The 22,921-nt window shown below is 45.0% G+C and overlaps 1 protein-coding gene across 4 annotated transcripts in view; it reads right to left on the bottom strand.

The window, feature by feature from the left end:
* POR (cytochrome p450 oxidoreductase) overlaps window positions 1–22,921 on the bottom strand; it is an 83,069-nt gene that overhangs the window by 11,182 nt on the left and 48,966 nt on the right. For all 4 annotated transcript variants that reach the window (XM_072640244.1, XM_072640246.1, XM_072640245.1 and 1 more), the window contains 5 exons: window positions 8,953–9,001; window positions 8,208–8,336; window positions 2,869–3,018; window positions 1,825–1,949; window positions 1,016–1,105 (listed from right to left, as the gene is read on the bottom strand). In XM_072640244.1, coding sequence (XP_072496345.1) covers window positions 1,016–1,105; window positions 1,825–1,949; window positions 2,869–3,018; window positions 8,208–8,336; window positions 8,953–9,001 — 543 coding nt within the window. The remainder of the gene's footprint in view (window positions 1–1,015; window positions 1,106–1,824; window positions 1,950–2,868; window positions 3,019–8,207; window positions 8,337–8,952; window positions 9,002–22,921) is intronic.

Here is a 22,921-nt window from a genome sequence, read left to right as displayed (position 1 = left end):
ATCATAGGACCATGGGATCATTGACAACCCCCACCACCTACACAAAGGAGGTGCTTGTGGAGTCGGGTGGGGGCTGTATGGCCAAGCAGAAGGGGTCAGGACCAGGTCAGCCAATGGTCGGTTAGCTTAGGTAGGAAGGATCAAAGAGGAGCCACAAGGTTAAGTCCCCTATACTTTGCATTGGCCAGAGAGCATCAGAAATGCTGTACTTGGTTCTGCGAACTACTTCTGAAGAAATAATGCCAAAGTAGAGAGGATCACAGAAAGCAATCAGAATGCAATGAGCACTGCCTTAATGAGGGACAGGTGAAGGAACTAGCCCTGTTTAGAAGAGAAGAGAGCTCTCTTCAAATATTGGAAAAGCTCATTAGATCTACTGGGTGTTAAAGGTAGAATCTGGGCAGGAGGCATCCGTGTGGGATGGCAGGAGCTCTTGCCCTGGAGGTGATGGGACACTGGGGAAGCTGAAGCAAGGGGCTGGAGGTTCTTTCATTTTAGGGCTCCCAGGGAAGCAATTCAATCTGGCCCCAGGGACACGACCTGCTAATGAGGAAAGTATCTGGTCTCCTTTAAGGGCCATTATATGTTTGTAACTGGGATATTTTAAGAAGAGTACAGACCAGTGGCAAAAAGGCCTCTTCCACAGGACTCTTGTGGGGGCCATGCCCTCAGTCCTTCCCTAGAACATAATCTCATCCCATCAGATTCCCAGCTGCCAGACATGGGGCTGAGAAAAACCACAAAGCCCAATTACAGTCTCAGCTGCCTGAGTTACTGGGCCAGAGGGGAGACAAGCCCAAAGCCATAGCCAGGCAAAGTCCCAGTATTGTCCAGTGGCATCTGAATCTGATCCCTGACGCTGTATCAAAGGAGGACCAGGAGAGCCGGCTTGCCCATGGCTTCCTTGCTGTCTTCCAGGGCACCTGTCCCAACTGTCCCAAATATTCCTCCCCCTCTCGCTGTCCTGGCATCTTGACATCTCACCAAGCTCAACCGTCCTTGTGTTCATGCTCACCTGGACTCCTCGCCAGTAGCTTCCACACCAAAATGTTCACAAACAGCTGGCCAGAACTGCTCTCTCCAGGTGATAAAATCTTCCTCCAAGCTGTGAAAAGCCAAAGAAGAAGCCAGAGAGGTGGGGAAAAGGTCATTGCCAAGGAGAGAGGGAGAGAGAGAGAGAGAGAGAGAGAGAGAGAGAGAGAGAGAGAGAGAGAGAGAGAGAGAGAGAGAGAGAAAGACAGGAGGGGAGGGAATGGGGAGGGCCTCAGGGCTGGCAGGCTCTGCTCTACAAAGAGCCATCAAACTAAGAACAGCAGGTCTGAGGAGAGCAGGGGAGCCACACTGATATTTGTTTTTAACAGAACAACAACAAAATACCTCGGGAAAGTGACACCAAGGCCTACTGCTCTCTTGTGAACAAGGGCAGGAGACAGAAACATGCAATATGTTTTTGTCTGCGCAGCCCAAAGAGCTCTGCCTGGTTTGAAGGTTACTTCCTAGGTCGTGGGCTGCTCAGATACATCTGCAAAGCTGTAATGTCCAAGAAAGAGGCCAGCCCATGGCCATGGTGAGGCCTCTATGGAACAAAGGCTCCCTGTCAGAGCCCCTGATTTTCAGGAGGCCAAGAAAAAGGGAAAGGGAGAGGGAGATGCCCTTGGAAGGGTGAGATTTCAGAGCAAATGCAGCAGAAACAACCTTGAAGTGCACAAGGGACCCTAGGAAGAAGCTTGGAAGGAAGCCAGCACCTCCTGTTCCTCAGAGGAGGCTCATAGCTCTGCCAGGCCTGGCCACGGGCCTCCCCAGGCTGGATCTGGGTTTACTCACTTCCCATCGTCATCCCCCAAGCCCAGCTCAAATATCCGCTGAGCACCCAGCTGCTCCAGCCGACTATCCACATATTTCCCCATGGCATTGAAGTGCTCATAGGTCTTGTTCCCAAGAGCAAACACCTGCAGAAAGAAAAAGAAGCAATAATGCCTCACCCTGTCACCATCTTGGTTTTGTGGGAAAAGATGGATGGGGGTGGCGAATAAAGAATGTTCAACTGTGCAGGATTCAATTGTGAGAGGGGTGGTCCAAGTTTCCAATCTGAACCTCCATGATAAGACTCATGGCTATTACATAACATATCCAAACTGATAAGACAAGGCTGTCGTGCCAGAGGTGAAACTTATGGAGGAGGAAATGAATCAGCAGGGAGATCACTTTTGGTTCCACCCAAGCTGAGCAGCAATCAAGGGTTAAAGGCAGGCCCCTCAACATCTCTTTGCTTTCCAGCTGTTCCTCAGAGAAAAGGCAGTTCACCATCTGCCTGGATGTGTCCACCCCCCACCTACCCCTCCCCCCCCCCCCCCCCCCCCCCCCCGCCACCCATTTGTTCCCACTATAAGTTAAGTGTCTCTCTGTGTCTCCAAACATGGCCCCCTAGCAGTGGTCCTCCTTGATCCAGGGAACCCCTCTTCTCTCAGGTCCTCCAAAGTCAGTAAGCCTGCAGGACTCCTGTTGGCTTCCTGTTGGCCTTCTCCTCCCCCACAGCCCTCTCTGATGTCCCTCTCACACATGGTGGGGGATCACCTGAGGAGAATGCAGACAAGGTGCCACTCATCTCCCTTCCAGGCACTGGCCTAGGCTTCAGGGGGGAGCTCAGAGCCCCTTCTGCCAACAGCAAAAATCAAATGGCAATGATGACAAGGGAATGATGAGTCATTATTTTCCAAACAGTGATGGACTCTGGCAACCCAGGTCAGCTGTGGTGGGACAGCAGCGCCCAGCCTAGAGTTGGCACATATAGCCAAGGGCCCCAGGATGCTTCAAGTCCAGCCCACAAACCCTCAGGGAATAGTGGGAATGAAGGAGGGGACAACTCACCGCAAATTTGACACCAGAGAGATCAACATCTGTCTCTTGTAGCCAGTCATAGAAGTCCTGGGCATTGTCCGTGGGGTCCCCCTCCCCATAAGTAGCCATGCAGAACACTGCCAGGGCATTATCTATTTCTGGAAGGCTGCTCAAATCCGCCTAAGAAAGAGGAAGGAGAATCAGGGCCAGCGAGGCAAGGGCCAAGTGTTAGAAAGGAGCTCCGTGTACCTAGGAAAGCACAGCACTCGCCCAGTCAACACTGAGTGACTGAGGGCTGAAAGACTTAGGTAGTGCACACCCAAACGTTTACATTCAAATGAATGATGTCCGTCAGAAGGCTTACTCCAATGATGCTCAATCCCCCTCCAGAACTCCTCCCATAGCCAGTTTTTGTCTCATACATGAAAATCCATTTTGGATCCAGGTTATCGGCCCGCTGGGTTCCTCCTGATGTCCAGCTCAGAATCTAAAAAACTGCCTTTCAAAGATACAACCTGGCCAGCACTGAGAATACTTAAAACAAAGCTCTAAGATCAGAGATTCTTAACAGGGCCAAGTACCCAGAACAAGATCAGGGAATACAATTGTTCAGAGAGATGCTGATCTGATGCAAAGAACTTTAAACTCAAAATGGAGGGAGAGGAAGAAACTAGGCAAGTACAATGAGCCACCGGGCCACCGAAGGGAGCGACACATGCATGTTCCACAGGGGAAAGGAAAGAGGGTGTGGCTTCAGATGTCCACAGAAGTGACCTGGAGAGGCAGAAAAGTGCCAGGCCCCTGCAGAGGGGGGGATGCCTGAGCCTGCCAGCTCAAGTTGCAGCCCTGCAGGTGAGAGAGGCCTTCTGCTGTGGAAATCTATGGAGGATAGGAAGCAAGCACAGCAGAAAACTCGAGGGGAAGATCACAGAAAAGAGACAAGCTGGTCTAGAGAGCACTGGAGCTGGTCAGAGGCAGTTGGCAGGTGTGATCAAGGTAGCAACTGACTAGAAACTGCAGTTTCTAGATAATAGAACCCTTTAACATGTTTTTCCTGCTCAAAGTTTCTCTGCTAAAAGCAAAGCACCTGACATACTTTCTGCCTTGCCTTGCTAATGAAAAGCAGCTGCCAGAGTGGGCAGAGAGCCAGCCTCAGTCATAAAGACCTGGGTTCAAACACTGCCTCTGATCCATCCTGACTCCATGACCCTAGGCAAGTCACTAAACCCCTCAGGGCCCCAGGCAACTCCCCAAGAATGTAAGGTTCAGAGAACGTAGCAATCTGCTCTAGTGGAGGGAAACTTCCTCACCTCTACACCAATACCTTCACAGGCCCAAATCCTTCTCCATAAGACCTGTCTGGCTAAGATAATTTCATCTCTCAGAAGGCTTAGGAAGCAGAAGGAATGCCACTTGGGACTATGGTGTCTGTCTCTTTAGAGCTCAGGACACTTTGAAAGGATGCACTGAGCACAGTTCAAGAGAACCCTAGATTTTAGGAACATGAATTTCATAGTTTTCAGAAACATTGTCCAAGATCCCATGATCTGAAATTGTAAAAAGCCATCCAAAGCATCTCAACAGCCATGAGAGGCATTTATGAATGGAACCGTGCTGACCAGGCAGCAAATTATCTTTTTAAGGAGGAAAGGAGAAGGAGCCAAAAATCTGATGTGGCTGCAACGAGAGCTCCTTCAGAAACCCAGCATGGGTCTGATTTGATTTTTTTTTTTAATTTAAAATGTTTCATTTTGGTTCCACATTCTCTGTCTCGCTCTCTCCTTCCCCTCCCATAAAGAAGGCAAAAAATACAATCCCCATTACACACATAAAGTCATGCAAAACATTTCCACGTTATCCATGTTGCAAAAAAAGCAAGAAAAATAAAGAAAAAAATCTGCTTCCATTTGCACTCAGAGTTCACCAGCTCTCTCTCTGGAGGTGGGTAACATTTTTGATCATGGGTCCCTTGGAATTATTGTGGATCCCTGTGCTGATCAGTTACCAAGACCTTTCACAGCTGATCATTGTTACAGTACTGCTGTTACTATGTAGCCGATTCTCTTGGTTTTGCTCATTTCACTCTTTTTCTGAAACCATCCCCCTTTGTCATGTTTTATAGCACTATGATATTCCATCGTAATCACCTACCACAACCTGTTCTCCAATTAGTGGACAGGCATGCCTTCAGTTACCAATTCTTTGCCACCACAAAAAGAGCTACTACAAGTATTTTTGTACACAGGGGTCAGCTCAGTGGCTCAGCAAATCCAGCCTCAGAAACCTACTAGCCATGTGACCCTGGCCAAGTTACTTAACCTTTGTTTGCCTAAATCCAAAAGAGAAGGAATGGACAGCATTGTGTGCTATGGTCTACAGGGCCATGAAGAGCTGGACACGACTGAACAATATGAGTCCTTTTCCTTTTACTTTGATCTCTTTGGGAAACCAAAATTTTAACAAGGACACACAGGGAAGTTAAGACAACTTTTTTGTTTTTCAAGAATGCCATGGTCTTCTAAGAACAGGTAAGAATATTCTAAAGAGCATTGGGAATTGAGGTTTTCAAAAAGCCAAAAGTACTAAGAACAAAAAAGGGCTTTTGTGAACCGTGTGTTGTTGAAGAGAAAATAGGGCAAGAGAGAAATAAGGGAAATACACAACAGCTATTTTAAATATTTGGGACAAAAAATGATGGAGAGAGGGAAGTTGGTACTAGCAATGTTTATTTGGTTTCTGCTTTTTTCTAGTAAGGAGAATAATCTTCCGAATAGGAGGTTTAAAATAAAAACGGTCAGGTGACTACAGGGTTGGCAAAATAACACTTAGCTGACTTCAATTAATCTGAGTCACCAGGCCTACAAGTGCCACAGAAAGACAGGAGCGTGACTGCTGCCCTGCTGCTGGTGACCTCTCGGGGACCATGAAGAATAGGAGAGTGGCCCAAGGAAGAAAACAGGTGCCTGCCATGCCAGTTTGCAAAGAGAAGGGGATACACCTTTAAAGCTCTATGCCAGTGAACCTGAAGGAAATTCCTAGCAAAATTCCAGGACTGCTCGAAGACACGATGAGTGAGCATTTAAAAAGGAGTTGAGCACTATAAGTCAGCATGGCTCCCATAAGAATAAGTCAGACCAGATCAACCTTATTTCCTTTTTTGAAAGGATTACTAAACTATACATCAGAAAAATTCTGCAGACCCTGCAGATCCATATCTAGAGAAAGAATGAGGGAGTCTGAATGCAGATCAAAGCATACTGTTTTCTCTTTTTTGTTTTCTTTGGTTCTTTTTTCTTATGGTTTTCCCTTTTGTTCTGATTTTTCTTTCACAACATAACTAATATGAAAATATATATAATGTGATTGTACATATATACCCCATATCAGATTGCATGCTGTCCTGGGGAGGGAAGAAAGGAAGGAAGGAGAAAAAATTTAGGACTCAAATTCTTATAAAAGTAAGTGTTGAAAAGTAAAATTAAATGAATAAATTTAATTTTAAAAAGAGAGAGCCTCTGCTTTTGAGGATTTTAAAATTGAGTTAAGGAGTAGTAAGGAAATCAGTCTGCTGAAACAGAGTATCTGCACCAGGAAGTCAGGGCACACAGGACCAGAAGAAGAACTAGGCTAAGGAAGTTAGACTTGCCCCTGGGAGCAGGTGGGAGACTCTTCAGGTTTCTGGGCAGTGGAAGGCATGTGATCAGGAGTGTATGTGTCTAGAAGATTCACCTGGCAGTAAAGAGTCCTTAGACTTCACATACACACTGGCCTAGCATTACAGAAATCTAAGTAAGTTACAGCAAATGAAAGTGATGAAATACTACTGTGTCATAAGAAGTGACGAAAGGGATGATTTCTGAGAAAACTGGGAAGACTTGTATGCACTGATGCAGACTGAGGGGAGGAAAACCAGGAAAATGATTTACACAATAACAGTAAGCTCAAGGCAAAAGTTTTGAAAGATTTTAGAACTAGAGTTTGTATGCAGACGGAAGCATATTTTTTTTTGGCCTGTGTTTTCTTTCACAACATGAGTAATATGGAAATATATTTTGCTTGACTGTACATGAATAACCAGTATCAAATTGCTTGCCTTCTCAATGAGTATGGCGATGGAGAGAGAGAATTTGGAAGTCAAAATTTTAAAAAACAAATGTTAAAAGTTTTGACATGTAGTTGAAAAAAAATATTCAAAAGAAAGAAATATTTCAGAACTCTTATCAATCACCAATCATGATTCCAGAATACTGATGATAAAGAATGTTTCCAACCTCTGATCAGAGAGGACATGGACTCAAGATACTGAAAAACAAATACATTTTTGGGCAGGGCCAATGTGGAAATTTGTTTTGGTTGGCCATGCATATTTGTTACAAAGGCCGCCGTCATGGGGGCCTAGCTTGCTACCTCCTCCCTTCTCTCTCTCCCCACCAAAAAAGAGAACAGAAGGAACCACAATTGTAAGAGAACAGTTTTGAAATTTACAGACTGAATTTATCATATACTTAAAGAAAAATAAACTCTACATAAAAGAGACTCAGATTTGTCTGCACTACAGTGTATACGGAAATTTGATTTGCTGTTTGTTAAGTTCAAAATAAAACAAACGGAAAATAAAAGCTGAACCTGGCACATCTCCTCTTGTAGGCAGCTTCCCTCTCCAGGGGCTGCAGGTCCAAGGGTCAAGAGCCTAGGTGGGATTCAGAGTCAAGGGACCTGAGTTCAGATCATGGCAGTGACTCTCTGGCCCTTAGGCCTCACCTTACAGGTTTGGGGTATCCCAGCTCTCACAACACAACCATGTCCTCTACCTCCTCTTGTACAGACTCAGGTTTTACCTTCTCAGCAGCCTTCTTCCCACTCTCAAGTCAAAGCATCAGGGTGGCTACTTTCTGCATCTCTGTGGACTGGGAGTAGGACATCAACAATCCTGCCTCAACCTCAATGGAAACCTCCATAGAGGCCACAGAGAGTCAATGACTCTCCTTGGTTTCCTCTGTTGCAGTCACTGGGCAAAGTGCCATCCTGACTACTTCCTGAGCTCTTGCAGCATGGAGAATGCCAAAAGCCAGCCACTGAAGGGTAACAGGGATGCTTCTTTTGGCCTAACAGTTCTGGTCCCTTGAGCACAAGAAGGGAAAAACACTTTTATCTTGAGCCTTGCCAGCACCACAGGGATTTGTCCTTCATGTTCTCATGACTGATGAGGTTGGATGCTAAAAAAGGAAAACAACTGTGAGCCCCTCCTTCTGTTTCTTTGTCTCACGGCTGTTCTCACTCAGACCTTAGCATGCAAGGCCTCTCTGTTTATCTTCCAAGGAATTCTGTAATGCATTAAAGACGCCTCTGAAAGCAGAAGCACAGCTCACCAAGTCATACTCCTCAGGGTCGGCGGCCATACCCCGCATTCCGTAGCGGTGGGCATCTTTGGCGAGGCGGTTAGCAAATTCTTCAGCTGTGCCCGTCTGGGAGCCATAAAACACAACGATGTTCCTGCCCTTTGGGAAGGCACATGGACACATGTTAGACAGCAAAGGGAACAATCCCTGACTGCTGATTATGCAGACTAATGGAGAACAGTTTAGGCTGCACATTCCAGAACGTTTCCTCTTTCCCTTCTCCCCTCATGTTCTCCCCCAAACTGCCACTGAAATGAACTTCTCTTGTGTGAGAGAACTATGTTCTACAAAAGCAATCAACTATGGGAACAAAGAACATATCAAAAAAATCTCTACTAGTGACAAAATCCCATGCCTAAGTGAGTGTACAATCTCTCTCGAGAGTCAGACGAGGATAAGTCAGCTAAATAAGGCAGAGAGGATATCAAAGGATATCAATATGACATGGGACTGCCAGGGGATGACAGACACAACACAAGCTATGCGCTAAAGATGTCCAGATAGGAATGTGGGCCACAGGGAGGTAGAATGGTGCTGGGCCTGTGTTTCAGGCTTCATTCTCCTCCTTCTTCCTTGTCTGCCAAAGAGCTCAGGTTCCTGAGGACAGTTCCTAACACAAAGGCCATACTCAACCCTCCCTTCTGCTGTCTGCTAGAATGGCAAATACCCGAGGAGGTCTAAATTCAAAATCAAGAAACAAAAAAGGAAGTCTCACCGTTTTCTTCATCTTCTCTACAAAGCTGCTATCTTTGACAGTAGAGGTTCTGAAAAAGACAAATTTTATCAGTAGGTACAGGATGAACTAACAGCACCTTTTATTCACTGTCCTTCCCAACTGGTCATCACTGAGAGAGAGACAGGACACAGTCAGGGAGGCGCTAAGCACTTACGAAGCACCCACTATGTGCCAGGCTACGCACTTGGGATACAAAGAAAGGCAAGAGACAGGCTCTGCCCTCAGGGAGCTCCCAGTTCAATGGGACTCTCAAAGAGGATCCAGAATGAAGGATGTGATATTCCCATTGCTGTCTTCTCTGACCAGGCCCCACCTGGCCTCTGTACTCACAAACAGACTTCACCTTCTATGGACGACATCAACAAACTGGCCCCCATTGAGGCAGGTGGCCAAGAGAGTGGAAGGGCCTGAGACCAAGCCCTTCAAGGGTCCCTGTAAGGAGTGGTAGCACCTCAGACTGGAGAAGAGGAAGTTCACTGGGGCCTTAAGGGCTGTTCTCAAGTACATGAAGGGCTATTACGTGCAAGAGGCTAGAATAGACTTGTTCTGCTTGAGCCTAGGGGCAGAACAAGGAGCAGCTCGGCCACATAGCATGTTGAGTCAAGGTCAAGAAGAGCTTCCTTGGTAACGGTCTTGGTCACCGAATCAAATTCTGAAGGACAAGTGGCTGGCACACAGAGTTGGCTGGAAAGAAGCCTTGGGTGTATGGTGACTGGAGCCAAGCTCTCTTCTCAGCCTCTTCACAGACTCCACTTAGAAGACCTAGGAGGGAACTATTCTGTGTTTCTTCCTCTCATCCACCAGCACATGAAATGCCTTGCTGAAATCTGCAAAGTCTGGATTTATGGCCTTCTCCTGATTGGCCTAACAAGACCAGTGAGGATCAGATGATATAATATTTGCAAAGCACTTAGCACAGTGCCTGGGCTTTGTACCCACTGTTTTAACACCAACTGTGACTGTTATCAGTGTCAATCCCCCTCCTCCTCTCACTACTACAAAAGACATAAGGTTCCTCTGGCATGCCTTGTTCTCAGGGAAGCCACGGTGCCATCTCGTGACCATCACCCTGTTGAGTTAGCAGGTAGGATTTCTCATCCTCAAATACATACACTGCAGAGTCCTGCACTGTCCACTTACACAGTGTGGCCAGGCTGGCCTTCTTGGGACTGATTTTTAGCTAAGTTGGTGCTCTGTGTTTCCATGCTTCCTTGAAATAGACTACTTCTTTTATAATGTTAATTATATCGTTAATTTGTTTAGTGATTCTTTGCTGGATCATCATAATTTCCAATTTAGAAGGGTTCAAATTAAGGAAGTGAAAATGTTTATTTTCTTATCATTAAGACAGCATGTGAGGAGATAACACAAGCAGAGACATCTGAGGGCAGATAAAGGCCAACCTCCGTAAACTTCATTCAGTCCCCTAGTCCTTAAACCTCAGGATCCAGGTTTAATTAATGGGGAAGTAGACAAGAAGATGAGGCTACAGATTTGCTCCCTGAAAGGGCCAGTTAAGGTCCTCTCTGTTTCCAGACACAGAGAGAAGCCCCAATCCTGACCAACAAAAGGTGAGTGTACCTGTTCATAAGGGGTTAGGGGGCATGGGAGGGAAGAGAGAAGATGGCAGATAGCTCAGCCCAAATCCATTCTCAAAGCTGGGGGGAAAACAAAACAAAACTTTTTTGGAGGGCTCTGAGTCAATTGGCAGCATCATTTTCATAAACAAAGGCCTGAACGTTAGAGACCTAAAGTGAATTGGTTTCTCCATTTAAGGAGAAGAAATGAAAAACCATCTTTCTTTAAACTCAATTCCACATTCCCTATTGGACCTACTGGGGAAAGACCCAGGAAGAATTAGAAAGAAAAAATTCCCAAACTGATGGGTCCTAATCTCATGTTTTTAAAAAAAATTTTATAGACATGGAGAAAGTAGCTAGGACACAGTCCCCACGAGACTATGGACACCAGTCTGGAAATTCTGCACTTCATTCATGAGGGGATAATTACATCTACACAAATAGAACCCAAGTCTCCAAAGTAAAATGCCTACAATTTTTCAGTTAGATTAGCAGCCACCAATGCTAATTTAAGGTCTTAAGTTTTAAATAACTCCACAAAAGCCCCAGAGAGGAAAAGAGAGGGGCATTACCCAGTGAGGAATCATCTACTCACTAAGCTTTGCTCAGCTAAATATCCAGGGAATTATGTGCTGCAGATCACTGGAAGAGACGTGATGTAACTAGCAAAGATCCCAATGGCTATTTTTCTCTCTTCAGAGGGGATAGCAGGGGGAATTGGGACTGCTCTCCATTTTTTCCTATGTGCTCATTTCCCTACTAGCTTGGGATCCTGCCAATGTCATCAAAAACTGGTTCTTCATTTCGATGCTGCCATTTCTATCAAAGGTACAATGTCCCCAGGTGCCCAGGGTTGGAAGCCGGGGGGCCAGCTTTGATTCTTTTCCTTTTTCTTACCCCTCTATACCCATCTGGTCAGACATCAAAAATCTGTCCCATTTCTAGCCATCCCTTTCTTTCCATTCCTATGGCTACAACTTGGTTCTGGCACTTAGCTCCCTCTCAGGACCACTGAAAATGACCTCAGACATATTATTTCTCCCCTACAAGGCACAAAGTTCTATACAATGGTGGCCCTAGTCATCAGCTAGTGGTGGCTGGGATCTCTAAATACTTTTAAATTCAATTCTATAATAAATAAAATTAGCCCCTGCCCTTAGACAGTTTATACACATATACATGGAAGAATAAGGAACATTTGCATTGGTGTAAATGGAAACCACCTTCTTACTATATAGCATTGTACTGAAAGGGTCCTTTTAAATTCAAGTCAACAAGGTCTTTTCAAGTACCTACTATGTACCAGGCACAAGACAGGAGACCAAGTATAAGGGGTGACTGGGATCAGGTTTTATGGACAAAGAAACTGAAGCTGAGAGAGGTTCAGTGACTTCCCTCTCACTGTGAAATCCAGGAAAATATGCAAATAAAGAAGTTCAGAGGGAACAGAGGAATGAGGCAACTTCTTGTTCCCATCTTGTTAGAAAAGGTTTCTCTCTCTCTCTCTCTCTCTCTCTCTCACACACACACACACACACACACACACACACAGTTTGTTTTTTTTATATGTTAATAACGGAAGTTTACGGTTTCCTGCCCAATCACTTTTTATTCTTGTTCGTCTACATGAATGCTTTTGGCAACACAATAAGTTTAGAATTAGACACAAAGGCAAGCGCTTTGGGGATCACAACTCCTGCAGAGCCAGTCCTGGCCTTTCTCCAGGACTGCACCAAGCAGCCATGTCCAACTCTCTAAGTCCTTCCTTCATTCACTTACATATGTTTATATCACAGATCCCTCCAGAGGATACTTTTTTCTTGGTTTACTTCTGATAGCCATATGGGTGGGAAGAGAATAGTGCCCTGCTGGTAAAAGGCTGCAGATTGCCAGCCATTGCTCTTTTCCCCAGCCATTAGATGGCTAGGACTCCAGTAGGCTTAAGGACGGTGAGAAAGGGGAACAGAGTAAGGAGTTCTACTGTCCCAGCTCTACCCTTTGCTTTCTGGAAGGATCACTATAAGATCACAGACAAGATTTAGAAGGGTCCTTGGGTCATTAAGCTCGGTTCCCTTCACTTTACATTTGAGGAAATTCAGGAACAGGGAGGCCAAGGGAACTACCCGGGTAACCTGGATGGTCAGTACCAAAGGTGGAAGATGAAACTGGGTCCTCTGACTCCAGAAGCAGGGCTCTTTCTACTGTACCCTGGGCAAGGAGGTAATTAAAGAGAAGCAGTTTCCAGTGAATAAAAATGAACTCTCATACATGCTGGTACTTTCACCCATCAGGAGGCAAACACAATTGCCTTAGTCTCCACAAGTGGACTCTCTCTCTTAGGGTCATAGACAGAGGCAGCATTTTTTAAGTGTTTACTGTGTGAGCTCACATTCTAATACAGGAAGACAAACCATAAAGGAAAGCAGGAAATTCCTGAATGTTGCACTATAATTAGGGGCTGGAAAGGACCTCGATGGCTAGCTAGTCGACCTCCTCATCTATAAGATGAGGAAAATGAAGGGAGGTTGAGGGACTTGCCCAGTGACTTCCATATGAGCAGGAAGCTTTAGAGGCAAAATCTGAGCCCAAGTCATTGGACTCGGAAGCCAAGGCTATTTCCACTGCAACAGGCCACCACCAAGGGCATTCCACGGCAAAATCCAAACAGTTTCCAGAACATCACTGACAATACTAACCCTGTCTGGGCATCTGTGGCATTCAGGGCACTGTATGCACACAAAGAGGGATAAGACACAGGCCTTGCTCACACATGTCAGATAGTCTAGCTGATGAAGAGAGGACAGACAAGTGAAAGGAACAGGAGCAGGAAGGATGTAGAGGGGAAAACAAAAGGAGAAGAAACAAGGAACCTGCGCTTGATTTTCTGCTCTGTCAGTGGTACAGATGGAGCTTGGACTTGGAATTAGGAAGACCTGAATTCAAATCCTGTTTCAGATATTCACTATCTGTGTGACAAGGGGCAATTCATATAACTTCTCTGGCCTTAGTTTCTTCATCTGTGAAATGAGGGGGTTGGATGGATTAAATTTTAAGGTTCCTTCCAATTCTGATATATTTCCAATTCCATGATTCAAAATCAATTTTTTTAAAAAGACCACAGATCACTAGTTGAAGGAGACCTCGGGGGACATCTGACTCAATCCCCTTCTTTTTCAGAGGGGGTTGAACAATCTGCTCAAGGTCGTACAGGCAGCAATGAGAGGCACAATCAGTACCAGAACAGCCTCATGTCTCTAAGTGTTCTGCAAAATCTTAAACAGATTTTCAAAATAAGCTATTAACATTTTTCTTATTCAAGGTCACATGGAAACAGAGACAACTAGTATCCAGGTTTTCCAGTTAGGAAATGCCTCCATTATATCATAGCTGCTTCCTAAGAGAAACTGACATTTATTGAGAAATTTAAAGTTTCAAAGTGCTTTACACAAGCTATCTTGTTTGAGTCTCCTGACAACTCCTTGAGGTCAGAACTACAAGTATTATTCCTGTTACAGGTGAGGAAACTCACTCAGAATTAAGTGACTTTTACATGGTCACACAGCTACTAAGTGTCAGAGGCAGGATTAGAACCCAGGTCTTCCTGATTCCAAGGATAGCATTCTGTCCCTAAGCTATACTACTATCAAATTCTGAATGGTTGTAGGTAATGATCAGCTGGAGTGATTGGGGACAACTTCACAGAGGAAATGGACTCTGCTCGCATCAGAAGGCAGAAAGTCAGCCAGCCAGAGCCATCTCTTAGCTGGGAGTCATATCATCGACCACCTGCAGTTGTTCCTTTAAGTAACCAGAGCCCCCAATAGCCCAGGATAGGAAATGTCATGGGATTGCCTCCTACCACATCTTCCCAAAGTGGCCACTCCAAGCTGGACGGAACCACCAAGAGCAGAAGTCCTCCAACCACCAAGGGAAGAATTGGGTTCCAGATACAGAGAAGACCACTTGAGGCAGGGTCCCAAGAACTTTTCTTGGGCCAGAGAAGCATGGAAATAAAGTCTGTTAGCAGTCAAGGATTCTGCCAAGACACAATTTTCAAAAGCAAAAGTAGGCTCGTAGTGATGGGGTTGGGAGTGGGCTCTGCCAAAAACAGAAAAAATGAAACAGGCCCTGGGGCTCAGGCCACAGCTCTTTTTCCAGTTCCCACCATTCCATTCCATAGTCTGGCTTGGCTAATGCCCATATCTGTATTCTGGAGCCAGACTAATGGCCTGCAGAGTCCCGTGCACAGTGGCAAAGCCAGGACTAGAGCCCAGGGCAATCTTCATCCCAGTCTGGCCTTGTTCTTTTAACTCTCTCTCAGCCTGCTTCTCAAAGGAAAGGCTGTAAAAACTGCCAGACACATCCTTCTGGTTCCCTAAGCACAGTACACTCTCCAAGCCAGTGGACAATTGCTTCCAATCAAAGAGGAAGTTTAGCAGCAGGCCAACAACAGTCCTTCCAAGTCTGGTTTAGCTAAAGCCTGTCAGGAATAGGGGGATGTGGAACTGACCTTCCCAGGATGGAATCCTCCTGTGGTACAGAGTACACACACCCCATGGCCGCAAGCACACTGCTCCAACTTGCCAAAGGAAAAGGGCCCTGACAAGGAACGCTCACAAACTTGCATTGTCTCCTGACCTCTCCATACTTGCTGCTGCTTCGAGAGAAACTGGCTGGCAAGTTCTGCCCCACGTCCCAAGAGTGGTCAGCCTTCTCAAAAGTCTCAGGAAGTACTCAGAGTTCTGTCACAGGGCCCTCTAAGCCTCAGAACTCAGCAACATCTGGCTGCCCCAGCAGAAAGGACTCTGGAGTCAAGAATGAAATCTCCCATGATGCCCAGCAGTTTGCACATCTCAACCCCCCCCCCCCCCCCCCCGGTCTTTCTTTCATCTGTATGGAACAAGAGGCAAGGAGAAGTATTTTCCTCCCCTATTCATGTTGCCTTGGCAACAGTTTTTATCACTGACACTCAACCCCCCCCCAGTTTTTTTAAAGGAAACATGTCAGCTGCATGCAGCTACTGCAGACACCAAAAAGACCACTCTCTCCCCACGTTGCCATGGCACTGCTGTCCTTCACGAAGAAAGCCTGCATTGAGCACAGCCACTATGCTCCTTGGAATCATACTCAATTAAGCTCATTCCAATCTTCTCCAACACAAAAGCCAGAGAAAGAACTAAATAAATGGGGCGAGGGGCAGGGGAGCAGAGATGGATGGGGGCAAGAGGCAGAGTGCTGAGGGCAGGCCCAGAGGAACAGCCATAGCCCCTTCCAGCCTCATCAGACTTGGGAGCAAAATCCACAAAGCGTCACAACCTTGATCCAACCCCCTCCACAACCCTACCAAATCAGAGGCGGGCTCTGAAAAAGAAGCCCCCCTCCCCAGCCCCCAAGCTATCATCAGGGCTCTCTGAGCTCAACTTAATGATGCTTTTGCCATGGGATAGGTGATACAGCCCTCAAAATAAACTCTTCCACAGTCAAGGCTACCTGAATCTGTAGCCAGTGCCCCAAGTGATCTGTGCCAGGCCAGCAACTTGTGAGAAACCCTGCATCATTGGCTTGCTGAGCAAACACAAAAGTTTCCAATTTTCAAGTTGGGATTGGACTCTTCCCTGGCTCAGCATTTTAGGAATTCACTTTGTCCAACATATAAGCAGATGTTATTAGGGATACCACTAAAAGGAGGTCCCAAAAGCTTAATGAGTTATTTGGATAAAATTCAACCAAATCCTGTTTTTTTGCCTGTATTTTCAGCTTTCAACAATGAAGAAAGTGGCTAAAAGCTGCTACCAAATCTCCCAGCTTCGGTGCTGGGGGGCTGATTTCCCTTCTGGATTTTGCCTTTCCTCCTCTTCTGGAAAAGTCCTGTTTCTGAGGAGGGGCAGCAAGCCTCCCAGGGTGCCAGACAAGGGCTCTGGTGGAACTGATGAGTCACAGAAGATCAAGTCACTTAAAGAAGGGGCTCTGAGGAGTTGTGCCCCCCACACCACTTCACAGACCTGGCACCCAAAAGCAAAAGAATCACCAGCCTTAGGAAAAGGGGGTGCCTCCAAAGATTATCTGGTCTTTCTCTCTACCTTCAGACAGGTTTCATGTTACAACTGAGACCCTGAGAGATTCAATGCCTTGGTCATAATCACAGTCAGTCAGGAGCAGGGGAGCCAGAACTGCGAACTTTAATTTTCCATGATGTAGTGCCATTCCTAGTAAGGGTAAACACCTCGCCTGAAGAGGTGATAATGGAGAAGCTGAGGGTTGGAAGGCCACTGTCCTCACTAGGCTGAGGCTTAAAGACTTCATTTGTCAGCAGAGTTTTTGAGCAGTTAGATTCCAACCTTCACTCTGCCTCTTCACTCCCATCTTGTCCATCATCAGCTCCTGGAGGTGTAAGGCCACTCTGTAGCCCATAAGAAGATTTCTGACACTCTCACTTTGCCCCTTCACCAAGGTGGCACACACTGCTTGCATTTTTAGCCCTTTTCAACATATCACAGTCAGGCTGATTTATACCACTTTCTCTGTCTTAAAAACACCAAACCCAGGGGGCAGAGCCAAGATGGCAGAGTAGAAAGATGCACATACACTAGCTCTTACCCCACAGCCCATAAAATACCTGTAAAGAAGAACTCTCAACAAATTCTAGAGCAGCAGAAGCCACAGAACAATGGAGTGGAGGAGATTTCTAGCCCAGAGTGACCTGAAGGACTGAAGGGAAAGATCTGTCCCGCTGGACCTGGAGTAGAGTCCAGCCCAGCCTTGGCCACGTGGCACCAAGAGGAGAAGATCTGAGCAGGCTTCAGGGACAGAATCTCCAGTGGCAGCGCAGATCCCTCAATCCACAGGCACCAAAGGGTCAGTGAGAGGGTTTTTTCAGCTGGCCAAGAAGGGAGCAGGGTGTCCCCGTAACTCGGGCCTCCTCAGGTGTCAGCAGTGGAGGCAGCAACAGAAGGGGCTCCCAAAGCAGGCAGTAGCCCGCATCCATTGTTTAAGGTCTCATCATAAACCCCCAGATGGTACTGAGCCCTATGTGGTGGCCCTGCCCCCAACCTGAGCAGCTGAGCTTAATCTCACACTGAATACCTGCCCTACCCCCACCTAAAGCCCTTGAGGGTTTGGTGCAGCTCATCTGAATCTCAGCCCCCAGTGCTGGCTTGGTGGAACTGGAGATGAGGTAGTTGTGGAGAGGAAACTCAGAAGTCAAGTAACTGGCTGGGAAAATGTCCAAAAAAGGGAAAAAAAATAAGACCATAGAAGGTTATTTTCTTGGGGAACAGGTGTCTCCCCCCATCCTTTCGAATGAGGAAGAACAAGATATACTGTCAGAGGAAGTTAAGGCCTCTGCCTCCAGGGCCTTCAAAGGGAACTTAACTGGGCTCAGGCAATAGAAGAACTTAAAAAACAAGTTAGCAGCTTACTAAAGAAGAACCAAAAAAATGCTGAGGAAAATAACAGCTTTAAAAAGAGGCTAACTCAATTGGAAAAAGAGGTCCAAAAAGCCAATGAGGAGAAAGAGGCTTTAAAAAGCAGAATTAGCCAAATGGAAGAAAAGGTCCAAAAGCTCACTGAACAAAATAATCCATTGAAAAAGAGAATTGAATTTAGGGAAATGAATGACTCTGAGTTAAACCAAGCAGTTAGTAAACAAAACCAAAAGTTTGAAAAAATAGAAGATAATGTGAAACATCTCATTGGAAAAACAACTGACCTGGAAAACAGATTGAGGAGAAACAATTTAAAAATTATGGGACTACCTGAAAGCCATGAGCAAAAAAAGAGCCTAGACATTATCTTCCATGAAATTATCAAGGAAAACTGCTCTGATATTCTAGAACCAGAGGGCAAAATAAATATTGAAAGAATCCACCAACCACCTCCTGAAAGAGACCCGAACAGAGAAACTCCTAGGAATATTGTGGCCAAATTTCAGAATTTCCAGATCAAGGAGAAAATATTGTAAGCAGCTAGAAAGAAACAATTTGAGTACTGTGGAAATACAATCAGGATAACACAGGATCTGGTGGCTTCAACATTAAGGGATCAAAGGGCTTGGAATGGCATATTTCAGAGGTCAAAGGAACTTGGATTGAAACGAAGAATCACCTACCCAGCAAACCTGAGAATAATACTTCAAGGGAATAAATGATCATTCAGTGATATAGAGGACTTTCATTCATTCATACTGAAGAAAAGACCAAATCTGTATAGAAAATTTGACTTCCCAAGACAAGAATCAAGAGAAGCATAAAAGGTAAACAGGAAAGAAAAATCATAAAAGACTCTCTAAAGCTGAACTGTTTACATTACTACATGGAAAGAAAATATTTATAACTCTTGAATCTTTTCTCAGTATTTAGGTAGATGGAGAGTTTGTACATACACACATACACACACACACACACACTCATACACATATATAGATAGAGAGTACAGGGGGTGTTGAATCAGAAGAGAGATATTCATACAAAAAAAGTAAAATAAAATAAAAATTAAGGTGTGAGGGAGGAAAATACCAGGAAGAGAAAGGGAGAAATGGAACGGAGTAGGCTATAACTCATAAAAGAGATAAGAAAAATCTTGAGGGGCGAAGCCAAGATGGCGGAGTAGAAAGACGCACATACACATAGCTCCGAACCCACAACCCATAGAACATCTGTAAATAGCAACTCACTGCGAATTCTGCAGGACCAGAGGCCACAGAACATTGGAGCGAAGGAGATTTCTGTTCCAGAGGGACCTGCAAACCTCTCGCAAAAGGTCCTTCGTGCCGTGGACTGGGCACAGTGGGCTGGGCGCCAAGTATAGCCCTGCCACAGCCGCGGCACCAAGATGAGCAGATCCAAGCGGGCTTCAGGGACAGAATCTCCAGCAGCTGCGCGGGTCCCTCCACCCACAGGTGATGGGGGTCGGTGAGAGGGTCTCTTTGGCGGGTCGAGAGGGGAGTGGGGTGCCCCCATAACTCAGGCCCCCTCGGGAAGCAGAAGTGGAGGTGGGAGCAGACAGGGGCTCCCAAAGCAGGCAGGAGCCTTGATCCATTGTTGAAGGTCTCTGCATAAACCCCCCTGAGGGAACTGAGCCCATGAGATGGCCCTGCCCCCACCTGAGCACCTGAACTTAATCTCACACTGAATAGCAGCCCTGCCCCCACCAAAAGCCCTGAGGCTGGGAAGCAGCATTTGATTCTCAGACCCCAAGCACTGGCTGGGAGGATCCGGAGATGAAGTGGGTGTAAAGAGAATATTCAGAAGTCAAGTCACTGGCTGGGAAAATGCCCAGAAAAGGGAAAAAAAATAAGACTATAGAAGGTTACTTTCTTGGTGAACAGGCATTTCCTCCCGTCCTTTCTGATGAGGAAGAACAATGCTTACCATCAGGCAAAGACACAGAAGTCAAGGCTTCTATATCCCAGCCCACTCAATGGGCTCAGGCCATGGAAGAGCTCAAAAAGGATTTTGAAAATCAAGTTAGAGAGGTGGAGGAAAAGCTGGGAAGAGAAATGAGAGACATGCAGTCAAAGCATGAACAGCAGGTCAGCACCCTGCTAAAGGAGACCCAAAAAAATGCTGAAGAAAATAACACCTTGAAAAATAGGCTAACTCAATTGGCAAAAGAGGTTCAAAAAGCCAATGAGGAGAAGAATGCTTTCAAAAGCAGAATTAGCCAAATGGAAAAGGAGATTCAAAAGCTCACTGAAGAAAAATCTTGTTCAATGGAGGAGAAAAGGGAGAAGGGGAGAGTGGAAAAATGAAGCTACTCTTTCCACATGTGGCTGAAGGAGGGAATAACATGCTCACTAAATTTCATATGAAAATTTATATCACACCACAGGAAAGTAGGGGAGGAGGTGACAAGTGGGGAATGATAGAAGGGAGGGCAAATGGGAGAAGGGAGTTACTAGAAATAAACACTTTCGAGAAGGGACAAGGTCAACTGTGGGGGAAAAAATAACGAGGGATGGAGTAGGACAGAGGGCAATATAATTAGTATTACATAACATGATTATTATGGAAGTCTTTTGAAAAATGACGCATATTTAGTCTTGTATTTAGTATTGAATTGCTTGCCTTCTCAGTGGGGTTGGAGAGGAAGGGGAGGAAGGAGAGAAGTTGGAATTCAAAGTATTAGCAATGAATGTTGGGGAATTTTTATTGTATGTAATCAGGAAATAAGAAATACAGGGAATGGGGTATAGAAAATTATCTTGCCCTACAAGAAAAGAGAGAAGATGGGGATAAGTGAAGGGAGGGGTGTGATAGAAGGGAGAGTACATTGAGGGAAGGAGTAATCAGAATGCAAGGTATTAGGAAGCAGGGGGAGGGGAGTGATGGGGAGAAAAATTGGACATGTTACAAAATGAGGTAAAAGCAATTAGTATTAAAACAATTGACTGAATTACTGAGAATAAACCAATGACATCTTTAGTTTGGGGGAAAGAATTTCAGTCTAAATTTCCTAGAGGAAGGTAACCTCCGGTAAAATTTGGCATTGATGGAAAAGTTAAGGTTTTAATGGTATATTTCATTTTAGGACTGCTATTTGATCAGCAACTAGAACATGTATAGAAAGGCATGTAAGCCACTTAAGACTTGCCTCAAAAGATGTTCCTTAGCCAAAGTGAAATTATAATCATATCTGAAACCTGGTTATTGGAACTTGCCAGTTTTAGATGCTATGGGACTATTAAGTGACTGTTCTTCTAAGTCTAACTCCAGGTATGGGTAGCAAGAAAGGTGGTCTGAGCCTCCAATCCATGATGCCAGTAAGCCTATGAGATGCTGGTATGAACTGCAAAAGGTGATCTCATGGGAAGGGTGGGAGAGCGGCTGTTCAGCCTGGGCTGAGGTAGGATTCTCCTGACTCAGTTTCCCCACTGACACCTGGCAGACTTTAAGCCTCACTGAATGCAAGTTGACAGTCTGCTCCTGCCTGGAACTGACATGAAGTTGGGGAGATATTGTATCCCTGCAATGTCCCTACTCTTGGTGGCAATTTCCTATAAAGACTTGTAAGCTTAATACCAGATCTATTCAATTACAGATTATTGGTAGGGGAACATCCGAGGTTAAGTCTAAAATTAAGCTATTAGACATAGGACTTTAGACCAACACCAATAAGTTAGGGTCCTTTAATTCTTAGTAATACTGTGGAGACAATTAGGTCAAGAGCTTGTGAAGTTAGCAATTTAAATATTATTTGTGTCTCAGTTGGTTAATGTTTAAAAAAAATTCTTTTGTGGTCCGCATTGTAAATGCTTTAAAAAGAAGTATCACCTGACCAAAAGTTTGAATTGTTTTATCTGTTATAAACTGTGTTCAAAATGTAAAAATTAATTTAAAAAAAAAAAGAAAATGGAGGGATAATTTTATGCAGGGTATGTCTGCTTATATGCATGAGGTTCATTACACAAGTGCAGTAAAGAAAAGCTTTCTCCCAGTTATTCTAGGTCATTTTTCCCAGCTGGCTCAGGCCAATTTCAGGCCTGGACCTTCTTATCAAAAATTCTGTGACTTTCTGAAGGCAGACAATGGTCTGTCTTTTGATTGGTTGAATTCACCCGTTGGGTTATTATCTGACTTATTCTCAATGACTTCATCAGCTACTAACTTTTGTGGCAACTTAACTTTTTCCTGTCTCTCACAAGTTGATTCTGTCGATGTTATTTCATGGAAATGAGGTAAAATGATTGTATGGCAAATTAAAAAGAAAAAGAAATTTGAAATAAGAAAACGTGGTTTAAGACTCAGTTCTGAGATATCTATGTCCTTCTCTGATGCTATTTCCTTATAACAAAATAGAAATAAAGACTATTTGCACTGCTTCACAAGAGAAATGCATGCAAATTGACTCCAAAATGAAATGATTATGATCAAACACCCGTTATTTGAAGAATGTCCATTATTAAAGAAAATGAACACTTAAAAAACAAAACAAAACACCAAACCCTTCTTATACAGGGCAGGTCTCTGGGAGGGGAAGGGGAGAATAATGGGGAAAATTATGATGTTGGAAAAAAAAAAAACCCCAGACATCAATAACATCTTATTTCAAAAAAGAGAAGACTTCTGAGATTGATTGCTATGACCATATTGCCAACAAAATTTCTTGCTAAAAAGCCTGAAATCAAAGCAGCCCCAAGGAGGAAGAAATTGCCCTGCCCTAAGGGGTGGCTCTCCTACCACCTCTAAAGCTATTGGGCCTGGGACAATCTGCTACACACCTGGGCCCCTGACTTAAGGATGTGGACTGGAGCTGAGGACTCCTTGATGGCCAACCTAATATTCAATGCTCTTGGCTGGGCCTCCAGCCCTCGAATACATGAGGTATTGTGATCTGTCTGTTTTGGGTAAAGCAAGTAAGGCTCTGAGAGT

This window comes from Notamacropus eugenii, chromosome 2 (genome assembly GCF_028372415.1).
Source record: "Notamacropus eugenii isolate mMacEug1 chromosome 2, mMacEug1.pri_v2, whole genome shotgun sequence".
NCBI lineage: Eukaryota > Metazoa > Chordata > Mammalia > Diprotodontia > Macropodidae > Notamacropus > Notamacropus eugenii.
The sequence above is the reverse complement of the archived record's forward strand: the minus strand, read 5'-3'. Positions and strand labels throughout refer to the sequence as shown.